Below are 13,243 nucleotides of genomic sequence, written 5' to 3'. Positions count from 1 at the left end.
CACTTGAGGATTGATCTCTTTCTGGCTCCCTTGGCCCTCTGGATTCGATTACAGGTTGTAAACTTGGGAATATAGCTATCTCTGATCATGCGGCGGTATATTTGGAAGTTAAGGCCAAGAGTGAGGGGCTAGGTTAGTGGCACTGGTGTTTGGACCCTTTTCTCCTTAAGGAGTCCAAATTTGTGGAATAGTTTTTGGAGGAGTTTTAGGAATGCTTGACTGTCAACTCAGGCACGGCTAGTATCCATCTAGGCTATGGGAGACTGCTAGGGGATTAGCTAGGGGATTAGCTATTTCCTATTCGGCTAGCCGGAAATGACAGAAGGAGGAACAGTAGCGTCTACTTGAGACGCGATTGAAAGCCGCAGAGGTGGCACGTTTTGCGCGGCCTTCGGTGACTAAGCTGCCTTGAAATCAATACTGACACAAAATGCAAAGAAAGAACTTGCTTTTGCTAGACAAAGGCTGTTTAAGTATGGGGATGGGTTGGCTAAGTATTTAGCGTACCTGATTAGGAAAAAACCTGCTCCCCAATCCATTGCTGCAATCAGAGACAGTGCCGGGGTCTTACTTATGATACTAAAAAGATTAATGAGGTTTTCTGGAGTTTTTACTCTGAATTGTATCGGCCTGAAGGTTGCGAGGACAGGAGGGTTAAAATGGAGACCTTTTTTAAGAACCTGGACCTCCCAGGGGTAACCTTTGAACAGGCGTCCTTAATGCCCCCTTGACAGCTCAGGAAATACAGGAGACAGCTAGTCAACTTCAGAATGGGAAAGCGCCTGGCCCTGATGGTCTCCCAGGTGAGTTTTATAAGGAGTTTTTAGGGATTCTGCCAGGGACGATGTTGGAGATGTCTGCAATTGGGTAGGCAACAATCCAATGGCTGGATATCGAGGCCTCCCAGGCAAAGTGCCCTCTTATTAACCTGTTGTTCGTGGATAAGATGAGGACACTTATTGACCACTGCCAGAACCCCACTGTCATTACGACAGTCAAGGCATGGAGGGCGATGCGTCAGAGTGAGGGTTGCTTATCCAAGACTTCGCCACTTACGCCTATCGTTGGCATGCCAGGATTCTGACCATGGGTGATGGACTCACGGTTCAAACTATGGGGGCAGCGAGAGGAATTTCTAGTTTGGGAGGTTATGATGTCTTTTGAGCAACTGAGCGGCAAATACGGGTTGCCCAGCATAAATCTTTTCCATTTTTGTCAGGTTAGGGATTTCATCCAGAAGAAGACTACGCTTCTCACTAAGCCCTATAAGCCCGATACAGAGAGGTTGTTATTACGTTCCACAAGCACCCTTTTGGTTAGTGCCCTCCATTGCCTGCTGGGTGGCAGGGCCTGGCAGTATATTAACCGGTTATGTGAGGTCTGGGAGCAAGACCTAGGAGTGGAGATCTCTTCTGAAACATGCGACAACAAATGGGAGAATGGTCTGTAATAGGACATGCGCTATGCAGTTAAAGGTTCTGCACAGGGTTCATCTGGCACCGGGCCGTCTGGTGAAGTTTAAAAAAGGGGCCTGTTCAGTGTGTCCCAAATGTAAAATAAGTGTAGGTACTCTTAACTATTTCTTTTGGACATGCCACAGGCTCCATGTTTACTGGAGCACTGTGGCGGGAGAGATAGGGAGGCACTTGAGGACTGAAGTCAAAGTAGACCCGATATCTCTCCTCTTAGGTCTACCGAATTTACCATCTTTATACTGGCATGGGAAGAAAATATTTAATGTTCTTGCATACTGTGCTTAGAAGAATATTCTGATGAACTGAGTGTCTGAGGATCCACTGGGCTTGCGAGGATGACAGAAATTAAATATGGAGCACATTCACAAACATGGTGCACCACACAACAGACCATTTTTATTAGACATGGCAGCCCTACTTGAGTTATTTGGATATAGATTTGTCAGTTATCTTAACGAAGCCGTTTGTTTAACCAGAATGGTTAGGTTTGTTGAGCCCTGGGCACTGGAGGGGGTCTCCTGAGTTATACAATGCTCCCGTTCCTTTGTTTGGGAGCTTTGCGCCGAGCATAGCTGTTCTGTATTCAGTGTTTTTTTTTGCTTTTCTTTCTTTTTTTGATCTATTATTTATTTACTTATTTATTGGTGTTGCTTTGCACAGTATTAGGGTTTGATTTGTATTATAGAGTAGGCTAGTAGTTTGTAGACTGTAGTTGTATTGTAATTTGTGTTTTTTTCTTTTCATTATACTGATATTTGTTATTGATTGTATTTTCAATAATTTTATATGTTTGCAGAGTTCAAAAAATTGCTAATTAATATATTTACAAAAAAACCCTCTCATTCCTTTGTCAGTCAAAAATTTGACTAACGATGATGAATCTATTCGTTAGCAATTATTTGAGTGTTGCAAGTTGTTCAGGGGCACTTATCCCAATAGTAGGAGAACTGTTAGGAGGATCAAAAAGTAAGCTGTTGGACAAGTATAAGCCGAACACAGAGCTCGGCTGTAAGCTATGCATAAATCATGTTTTATAAATCTATTTGAATCTTTTTGAGGTGTTAAGCAATCTGGCAGTTAAGGAAGTGTTAATTCTGTGTTATTTATATGACCTTTCAAAGGCATTCAATGAAGCTACACATAAGAGACCAATAAAAATGTAGTGGATTGAGGCAAGCTATTAGCATAGCTAGTGAGTTGTTTACAAGTTTGAAGACTGAGAATAGCGCTAATGGGACTGATTGGATCTGTCAAGTATCTTTGAGGCCTCTGGCTTTCACAAGTGATTTGGATAGGTAAATAGATGTATTTTCATATTTGCTAATGACACCAAGTTTGGTGCCATAGCATGCAGTGCAATAAAAGCAGAAGGTTCCAAATTAAGTTGGCTTAGATGAGTGGGCAGAATTGTAACATAGTTCATTGTGGTCAAGTATGGTCATCTACTTGGGTAATGAAGATTGATTACAGTATTTTCTAAATGCTCACGAGTATGCTTGTGGATATGCTGGCCTTCAACGCTAAGGGGCTGAAACACAAAGAGTGAAATGTCATATCAGTTTTTAAAAACTGATGAAATCTTAGTAAGCTTACTGTGGTCATTCTGGGCACTGCACTGAAGAAAGGTGTTGCAAATTCTGTGTGTACAAATCATATAAAGGAACCAAATGCATTAGGTGACCCCGATGGGGAAAAATACAATGGACAAGATTATATTTTGGAAAAATTAACTCTAACAAAATTAGAACCATTGCAGAGTAAGCATGAATTAACATGCAAATGATGTCTTGTAACAACCAGGAAATTAAATTTCAAAAAGCTTATACAACAAAGTCTCTCATTTATTCTCAGAGGGTTGGATCCAAAGTCCTATCCAACACCAGTTCTACCATCCCACTCCAGTGACTTTCATGCGTAGTGTGATCCACGTACAAACAGTGCTGCCTCCTGATTCAGCCATTGCTGTGTCGTCCTCAGGTTTATGACCAACCCCAACCCTAATAAAAAATCAAATAAGAAATGGATGAAGTGTCAAGAAGTATAGTCTTTGAAACCATTTAATTGCAAAAGGAACATTGGTTTTGGAGGGGATTCTGTGCAGACTTTATGGCATGATAAAGGAATTAAATTGGGAGGACAGGTTGTGTAGATTTGCTTGAGTAAATTGAGGGAAACTATTTCCTTTTTAGGTTATTCTAGAACAAGTCAGCAATAACTTCAAAGAAGAATTGAGCAGTGGAGGTACCAGGAAGCAATTATGCCTATGGAGTGCTGGAAATCTTCTCAAAGTCTTCAAAGCCGCAAACTCAATTAAAACTCCAATTAAAACTGAGACTGATTGATTTGTTTTAGACATGGACATTAATAGTAATGAAATCAAGATGGATAGATATATATTGGCTGGTAGTATTCTAATTGTATTCAAACACTGGAATAGATTTCTAGTGCTACATAACGTTAACCTACTGAATATTATGTACAAGTTCAGATAACTAGAAAGGAGGCATTTGAGATGTGACCATCAACAGATTTGTCGAATAACAAATGGTGTGGTATTAATAGATTCAGAAGATAAACTCAATCTGAATATGACAGGAAAAGAGGAGCACATGAGAGGAGTTTTCGGTTGACACAGAAATTTGTTTGACATTGAATGAGATTCTGGATGATCTGACAATCCCCAACTCCACATTTTTGCCTTATCCCCATAACGTTTGATTCCCTTACTGACTAAAAATCTGTCTATCCCAACCTTGAATATACTTAACAACCTAGCCTCTATAGCCTTCTGTAGGAAACAATTCCACAGATCGACTACTCTCTGAAAGAAATTCTTCTTCATCTCTGTCTTAAATAGGTGACTTCTCAATCCGAGATTGCGCTGTCTGGTCCTGAACCCTTATACAAAAGGGTGCAACTTCTCCACGTCTAACCTGTCAAGCCCCCTCAGAATCTTGTATATTTAGAAAAGGTTTTCTCTAATTTTTCTAAACCATAATGAGTATAAGCCAAACTGACTGAAATTCCCCTCGTAAGAAAACCTCAGTGTATCTGGAATGAATCTAGTGAACCTCCTCTGGACTGCCTCCAGTTCTAGAATATCTTTCCTTAGACAAAGGGATCAAAACTATTCTCAGTATTCCAGTTGTGGTGAGACTAGTACCCTGTGTAGTTTTAGCAAAACTGCCTATTTTTCTATTTCACTCCCTTTGAAATGAAATCTTCTTTATTACTTGCTAATCTTGGATACCAGCTTTTTGTGATTTATGGATGAGGATCCCTAAATCCCTGTACTGCAAATTTCTGCAGTCTTTCTCCATTTCAATAATATTTTCTCCACTTCTTCCTGTCAATGTGTATGAATGCACATTTCACCACATTATGTTCCATCTGCCAAGTTTTTGTCCACTCGCTTTACCTGCCAATGTCCCTCTGCAGACTTTTAGAGGCACCCTCACTAATGCCTTCACAGCTAGTTGTGTCATTTGCAAACTTAGCAAGAGTGTATGCACTTTGTACCTCCAATTGGTTAATATATGTTGTAAGCAGTGAGCCTTGAGGTACTCCATTAATTACAGGGTGCTCTACTGACCTACAAGTGCTTTAGTTTCTGTCTTCTCTATTGCACAAACCAAGAACTGATCAGACATCATAATACAGTTGTTCCAAATGTGTTGATATGTGAAATATGGCTAATTCCATCTTCTCATAAACGTTTTTGTCTTAACTACTTAGGAGCTCCAAATGGATCAGCAAGCAAAGAAGCATCTTCAAGATGAGTTTGAAGCAGCACTGGAGGAGAAAGATCAACTAATTGGTGTTCTGCAGACACAGGTAGAGCTGCATAGCATGGTTGCATCTTGACTAAATGCCAGATGATAGTTAAACTGGTTGAAATGTTCTCAGTTTTCCAACAAATGGTCATGGTGTTCATCTTTCAAATTCTTGCTTAGTTTTTCAATTAACTAACAATGATAACTCTCCTTCTGTCTCCATGGATGCTGCCACACCTTTTAAGTTTCTGCAACACTGCTTTTATTTCAAATTTCCAGTACCACAGAATTTTGCTTTTATATAAATGCTGCAGTCGCACATGTGTAATAAGCTGCATTTACATTTCAGTAAAATGGCAAGGCTAATGACCCTCACCATTATTGATGTGAAAGATTTATAGTCATTTGTAGCATCGATATTCAGAATATGAATCAGGAAGCTGCTATCTCAGGTGCCATGCTCCTCCAAATGTGGTTGTTAACACTGGTTTGCTAACCAACTTAGCATTCCAATACATTGATTAAGATGGCAGTTTTCTCCCATTTGCTACTGTTGTAAATATTAACAGACTGCCTCAAACTGAAGATTGCTGATCTCATTCCAGGAGAACTTCAGTGGACATACAGTTAACCATCTTTTTGAATCACCCTGCTGCAAACCGTTGTGGAATGAGAGATTATACTATTATGTCTCCTGCTGTGGAGTTGTGTGTTCTTTATTAGGGGGAAATTATTGTTAGGAATCAGAAAATGGCAACTTTAACAATGTTTTCTGCCTGTCTTAATTAATTTGTGAAATCTGGCACATATGCTGACCAGAATACCTACATTATAGGATTCAAGACAGATAACTGAAGAACCTGGATGAATTATTTTCAATTTTTCAAAGTCCCTGGATTCTGCAACGGTCCCACTGGATTGGATGGTAGTAAATGTGTTCAAGGAAGGCAGGGAGAACAAGAAAAAAGAGGCGAGTTAGCCTGATGTCAGTTGTCAAGAAAATGTTGGGTGTAGTTGATGACGTTTGTGAAGGTCCCGCGCCCACACCTCTCCCCTCACCTCTGTCCAGGGCCCCAAAGAATCCTTCCACATCCGACAGAAATTTACCTGTACCTCCGCAAACGTCAGGTACTGTATCTGTTGCGCCCGATGTGGTCTCCTTGACATTGGGGAAACAGGATGGCAAATTGCAGATCGTTCAGAGAAGATCTCTGGGACACCCACACCAAGCAAACCCACCGGCCCATGGCTGATCACTTCAACTCCCCCTCCCAAGGGCATGCAGGTCTTGGGCCTCCTCCATCGCCAAGCCCTAACCACCTGATGCTTGGAGGAAGAACGCCTCATCTTCCACCTTGGGACCCTGTAACCGTATGGGATTAATGTGGATTTCACCAGTTTCCTCCTTTCCCCTCCCCCCACCTTATTCCAGTCCCAAGCCTCCAACTCAGCACCATCCCCTTGACCTGTCCATCGTCTTTCTCATATATCCGCTCCACCCTCCTCTAACATATCGCCATCTCCCCCACCTTTATCTATCTATTGCATTCTCAGCTGCCTTCCCCCACCCCTTCCACCCACCCATTTATCTCTCAGCCCCCTGTCCCACAAGCTTCATTCCATTTGAAGGGTTTATGCCCGAATTGTACGTTCTCCTCCTGATCAGATGCGGCTTGTCCTGTGCTTTTCCAGCACCATACTTTCGACTCTGATCGCCAGCAACTGCAGTCCTCACTTTCTCCATGCAAAACTAAGTCAGATTGTAAGCTGTAATGTAGCAGGAGTTTGCGAAAGAGCCTGGGCAGATTTGTCAGAGTGTGGACAAATGGGTGGCAGAGCATAATGTGCGCAAATGTGAGGTTACTCACTTGGCAAAGAAAAGCATATTTATTTTTGTGATGAGAAACTATTAATGTTAGTATTCAGATAGATTTGTGTGCAGGAATTTGCAGATATAGCATGCACAAGGGAAGGAGTATCATAGTATATTATTATTTTCAGGAATTGGAGTATTGAAGTTTTGTGCAGTGTTTTGATGAAAGCAAATTCAAATACAGTACTGTGTGCAGTCCTTCAACATTAAGTCTTTGGATCTCTTCGTACAAGTTCCCAGATCTGCTGACTGTTAACATCATTTGTTTTTATTTTAGCTTTCTACAGTATTTTTGACTACTGTTGAAGGGTACATTCAGTTAAAGGAGATTTATGGCACTAAATGCACTTGGCGCTATCAACATTCAGCATTTGTTCTTATTAATTTTCAGGTTGCATTATTGAAGCAAAGGATGGGACTTGCAGGGGCAAATACAGATCTGGGTGAATCCACCGTTCAAGCACCTGTGACTGAAAGTACAGAAGCAGTTCAAGCGAGTCCTAACAATGAAGAAAATAACATCGACAGTCCTGATGGATCAGGAGGTAATTCCAATTATATGATGCACAAGTTAAATAGTGGACAAGAAACCTTTCATAATTGGGCATGTGCAAACGTGCTGAGAGGGATTTTCCTGAGGAGATATAGGGCTATGATATACTGTAAATGTAATTACAGTCAGGGTCCTAATTGCTAAATATGCACAAGTCAGACAGCAACTTGAGACAAGGGCAAATGCTAGTTAAATTTGAAAAGCCAGAGCTTGACTGCTTAAAACAGCATCTTGTTGACTCGCTCCCCATTCAAATATATTGAGTTGCATGGAATAGATACATTTATAAATGGGGAGTAAACTCAAGACAAAGCTTGTCCATTGTGAAAATACTCTCTCAACTGTGTGTTAAATCTAATTAGTGCTTTACAACCTCTTTGCCACTGTATATGAACTTTAGAAGTATGAGGTAGCATTGTGTAAGCTTTAGCTGCTGTTGGTGGTTTTAATAGATTGTTATTTTGTGTCACTTTTACTGTTTTTGGTTTTCTTTTAGTCTAATCTTCTCAGCATCTTCATTTATTTTGACATTAAATTGTATGTTTCACTCAAATTTTCTGTTCACACTCTACACTGTTCATTAACATTGTTTCAGTCTATCAAATGAATACAGTTACTTGCCCTGTTTACACAAACTCTGCATTCTTTGTAGAGCATGCCATGCTGTTTCAATCTTAAGCTTGCAGCCACTTGCTGTGTTAAAGCTCCTGGAATTTTAACCAGCGAGGGCTAGTCTGACATATATTGGGTGTTATTTATTCAGGGGCTGTATGGTTTATTCTGAGAGACAAAAAAAACTGTAAATGCTGGAATCCAAAGAATACCAACAAGAAACTGAAAGAGCACAGCAAACCAGGCAGCATCAGGCAGGTGGAGAAGTAAATGTTTCGGTTATAACCCTTCTTCAAAACTGGATGTGGGGGCAGGATGAGCTACAAATAAAGAGATGGGAAAGGGAGAGTAGCAGAATGGTGAAGTAATGATAGGTGAGCATAGGTAGTAGAAAGAAGTGTTGGTAGGTGGAATGGAAGGGAGGAGGTGAGGCTGGAATGGGAGCCAGGGGATGGGTGGAAAGGTTATTTCAAGTTCGAGAACTCAGTGTTAAGTTCTCCGTGCTGCACGCTGCCTCAGACTGAAGATAAGGTATCGTTCCTCCAATTTGTGTTCTGAGTCACTGCGGCAGTGGAGGAGGCCGAGGATGGACATGTTGGAGCGCAAGTTGGAGGGGAATTGAAATGGCCGGACAGGGAGACACCACCACCAGCCCCCCCCCCCCGACTTGAACTGTAGCTCCCTTTGCACCCACATCCAGTCCTGAAGAAGGATTATACCCAAAACATTGACTTCTCCACCTCCTGATTCTGCCTGACTTGCTGTGTTCTTTCATTTTCCTATTTGTAATAGTATATTCTGGTAAGCTCTTTCATTTAAGTTCCTGTTTTATTCATGATTCTCTGAAGTACTTGTGATTTTTTGAACATTACTTGTTTAATTCCAGCATTAACAATTTCCCATGTAACCGCAGAAGATGCAACACCTGACCTTCACTTCCTTCCTGCTCACTATCACCTAAAAAGTCTCTCCAGATGAAGCAGCATTTCACCTGTACCTCCTCCAATCTTGTATACAGAGGAAACTCAATTATCTGAAGGACACAGGCAGAGATTATTTCGTTGGGTTAATTGAATGCCGGGTAACATGGTTAGCCGCACATCGGGACCTTGCGATCTTATTCGGATGATCCGAAGTTCAGTTAATCAAATGCCAGATAATCGAGGTTCCTCTGTATTCTATTCGCTGCACCCAATGTAGCCTACTCAACATTGGAGAAACCAAGCACAGATTGGATGACTGCTTTGTGGAACACCTCCAGTCTGTGTGCAAGCATGACCCCAATCTTCCCTTAGCTGGTCATTTTAACACAACATCCTGCTTGCATGCCCGCAAGTCTGTCCTTGGCATGCTGCAGTGTTCCAGTAAATCACAGCACAAATTGGAAGAACAATATCTCATCTTCAGACTAGGCACTTCACGGGCTTCTGGACTTAATATTGAGTTCAACATCTTTAAATTGTAAACCATTTCTTCCCTCTCTTTTGGCTTAATGTCATGTCTCCGCCATCCCAGTGTCTGTCCTTTCAAGTCTGGCAGGAGAAACCATTGTTCTGCTATTCTCACATTCTGATCACTTAATCTGAACTGTCAACATCTTTTCTCCCCACCAGCACCCTACACCCACTACCCCCCACCACCAAACTAGAGCATAAATGCTGTCCCCTCCACACTTCACTTCAGCTCTGATGAAGAGTGATATTGACTTGAAACGTTGGCTTTCTCCTTGAGTGGATGCAGTCTGACCTACTGTGATCTCCCGCATTTGTTGTTTCCAGTTCTAACAATTTCATTGTATGCAGTTTTCAATCTCAAGTTTAGTCATTTTATTTACAAATTGATGATAACTACAAGCATGATGCAAAGTGACATAAAAATCTGAAATTCCTGTTAGTGATTTAATTCCTTGTTCATAATCAAACAATGTTTTCTGCCTTGCATCAGTAAATCATATTGAGTTGTGAGAAATGTTTGCAATTGGATGTAAATTAGGAATGAGGAAACATGTTTGACCTTCAAGAGTACCAGTATATGAACAATCCTTGTCTACTTGGGCTGACTTATCTGCGAGACTTGTAATTCTCCTTGAAATTGCTAATAGAACAATTCTTAGATAGCTGTCAGTGTTAAATGTTTAAAGTGGGTATCTTTGGGAGTTATTGAAGTGAATTAAGAAAAATGCTGACAATCTCGGCTTTTTTTTTGCAGTTGCACTGCAATAATTGTTTTTACTATATGTGGCTGCTTTTTGAGCTTATCGAAGTATCGGCTTGAAATTTGGCAATTAATATTTAATGTATTTTTTAAGTTGCTAATGAACTAACTTAGTCAGTTGATATGAGGAACAGATCTTGCGTGCTGTAGGCCAGTGTAATAATAGAATGATAGAGCTGTCCCTGAGGTCCAACTCATCCATGCCGAACAGATATCCTAAATTAATCTAGTCCTATTTGACAGCACTTGGCTTGTATCCCTCTAAACTCTTCCAGTTAATATACCTATCCAGATGGCTTTTAAATGTTCTAACTGTACTAGTCTCCATCACTTCCTCTGGCAGCGATACATGCACAACCCTCTCCTTGATGAAGTCGCCCCTTAGGTCCCTTTTAAACCTTAAACCTATGCCATCTAGTTTTGCACTCCCTCACCCCATAGAAAAGACCATGGCTATTGACCCTATCCATGCCCCTCATGATTTTATAAACCTATATAAGGCACCCCTATCCCCTGAAACTCCAGGGAAAATAATCCCAGCCTATTCAGTCCCTCGCTGTAGCTCAAACCCTCCAACTCTGGCAGCATCCTTGTAAATCATTTCTCAACCCTTTCTGATTTCACAGCATCCTTCCTATGGCAGGGAGATCATAATTGCATGCTGTATTCCAAAAGTGGCCAAACTAATGTCCTGTACAGCTGCAATATGACATCCCAACTCCTATACTCAGTGCACTGATCCAGAAGGCAAGCATACCAAATGCATTTTTCACTACTCTACCTTGAATTCTACTTGCAAGTAACTATGAACCTGCACTCCAAGGTCTCTTTGTTTGACAACACTCCTCAGGCCCTCACTATTAAGTGTATAAGTCCTGCCCAGATTTGCCTTTGCAAAATGCTGCACCTTGCATTTCTTTAGATTAAACTCCATCTGCCACTCCTCAGTGCGTTAGCTTATCTAATCAAGATCCCCTTGTAACTTCACCGTCCATTACACTTCCAATTTGGTATCATCTGCAAATTTACGAACCATACATACTATGTTCATATCCAAATCATTGTAGCACACCACTGGTCACAGGCCTCCAATCTGTGGGCGGCACGGTGGCACAGTAGTTAGCACTGCTGCCTCACAGCGCCTGAGACCTGGGTTCAATTCCCGCCTCAGGCGACTGACTGTGTGGAGTTTGCATGTTCTCCCCGTGTCTGCGTGGGTTTCCTCCGGGTGCTCCGGTTTCCTCCCACAGTCCAAAGATGTGCAGGGTCAGGTGAATTGGCCATACTAAATTGCCCGTAGTGTTAGGTAAGGGGTAAATGTAGGGGTATGGGTGGGTTTCGCTTCGGCGGGTCGGTGTGGACTTGTTGGGCCGAAGGGCCTGTTTCCACACTGTAATGTAATGTAATGTAATCTATTCTAATCTGAAAAACAACTCTCCTCCACCACCTTCTGTCTTCTACCTTCAAGCTAGTTCTCCCTAAATAGAAATGTTGAGTTCAGCATTTCAAAAGTGAGATTTAGACAACTGAGATGATGATGATGTGAAATTTCAGGCTTGCTTACTCATTCATGATTTTATAATAACAAGAATTAATTCGAATTATTTTGGTGATCCTGCTAACACTAGAGAGTTCTTACTTGGGCAACTTGCATTGTACTATATGATTCTCTTGGTTCTGTTGCTAACAACTGTGTGGTCACTGTCTCACACAGAGGGATCTGGAGATGCTGCTAATTCTTTATCCGTTCTTCAAAAACGAATAAAGAGGCAAGAAAATCTCTTGCAGCGTTGTAAGGAGATGATTCGTACACACAAAGAGCGTTGCACCCAGATGACCAGTGAAAAGGAAGCCCTTCAAGAACAACTGGATGAACGCTATCAGGAGCTGGAAAAAATAAAGGTGATTGTAAAGATGAACAAAGCTTTCTTTTGTGATGAATTCTCTTTATAATCCAACAACAACTAGGGAGAGAATAGGGCCCCTCAAAGATCGACAAGGCGGCCTTTGTGTGGAGCCACAGAAAATGGGGGAGATACTAAACGAGTATTTTGCTGTGAAACAGGGTATGGAAAATATAGAATGTATGGAAATAGATGGCGACACCTTGCAAAATGTCCGTATTACAGAGGAGGAAGTGCTGGATGTCTTGAAACGCATAAAAGTGGATGAGTCCCCAGGACCTGATCAGGTGTACCTCAGAACTCTGTGTGAAGCTAGAGAAGTGATTGCTGGGCCTCTTGCTGAGATATTTGTATCATCGATAGTCATAGGTCAGGTGCCGGAAGACTGGAGGTTGGCTAACGTGTTGCCACTGTTTAAGAAGGGTGGTAAGGACAAGCCGGGGCACTATAGACCAGTGAGCCTGACGTCGGTGGTGGGCAAGTTGTTGGAGGAAATCCTGAGGGACAGGATGTACATGTATTTGGAAAGGCAAGGACTGATTAGGGATAGTCAACATGGCTTTGTGTAAAGGAAATCATGTCTCACAAACTTGATTTGAGTTTTTTTTAAGAAGTAACAAAGAGGATTGATGATGGCAGAGCGATAGATGTGATCTATATGGACTTCAGTAAAGCGTTCGGCATGGTTAGATCTCATGAAATACAGGGAGAACTAGCCATTTGGATACAGAACTGGCTCAAAGGTAGAAGATAGAGGGTGGTGGTGGAGGGTTGTTTGTCAGACTGGAGACCTGTGACCAGTGGAGTGCCACAAGGATCGGTGCTGGGTCCTCTACTTT

The 13,243-nt window shown here is 41.6% G+C and overlaps 1 protein-coding gene across 1 annotated transcript in view; it reads left to right on the top strand.

Annotated features, from left to right (window-relative positions):
- Positions 1-13,243, top strand: part of LOC122549511 (golgin subfamily A member 4-like) — a 188,897-nt gene that overhangs the window by 61,690 nt on the left and 113,964 nt on the right. Inside the window, 3 exon segments of the mRNA XM_043689370.1 lie at positions 5,211-5,309; positions 7,513-7,666; positions 12,215-12,402. Coding sequence (XP_043545305.1) covers positions 5,211-5,309; positions 7,513-7,666; positions 12,215-12,402 — 441 coding nt within the window.

Source organism: Chiloscyllium plagiosum, chromosome 4 (genome assembly GCF_004010195.1).
Source record: "Chiloscyllium plagiosum isolate BGI_BamShark_2017 chromosome 4, ASM401019v2, whole genome shotgun sequence".
Classification (NCBI taxonomy): Eukaryota; Metazoa; Chordata; class Chondrichthyes; order Orectolobiformes; family Hemiscylliidae; genus Chiloscyllium; species Chiloscyllium plagiosum.
The sequence above is the reverse complement of the archived record's forward strand: the minus strand, read 5'-3'. Positions and strand labels throughout refer to the sequence as shown.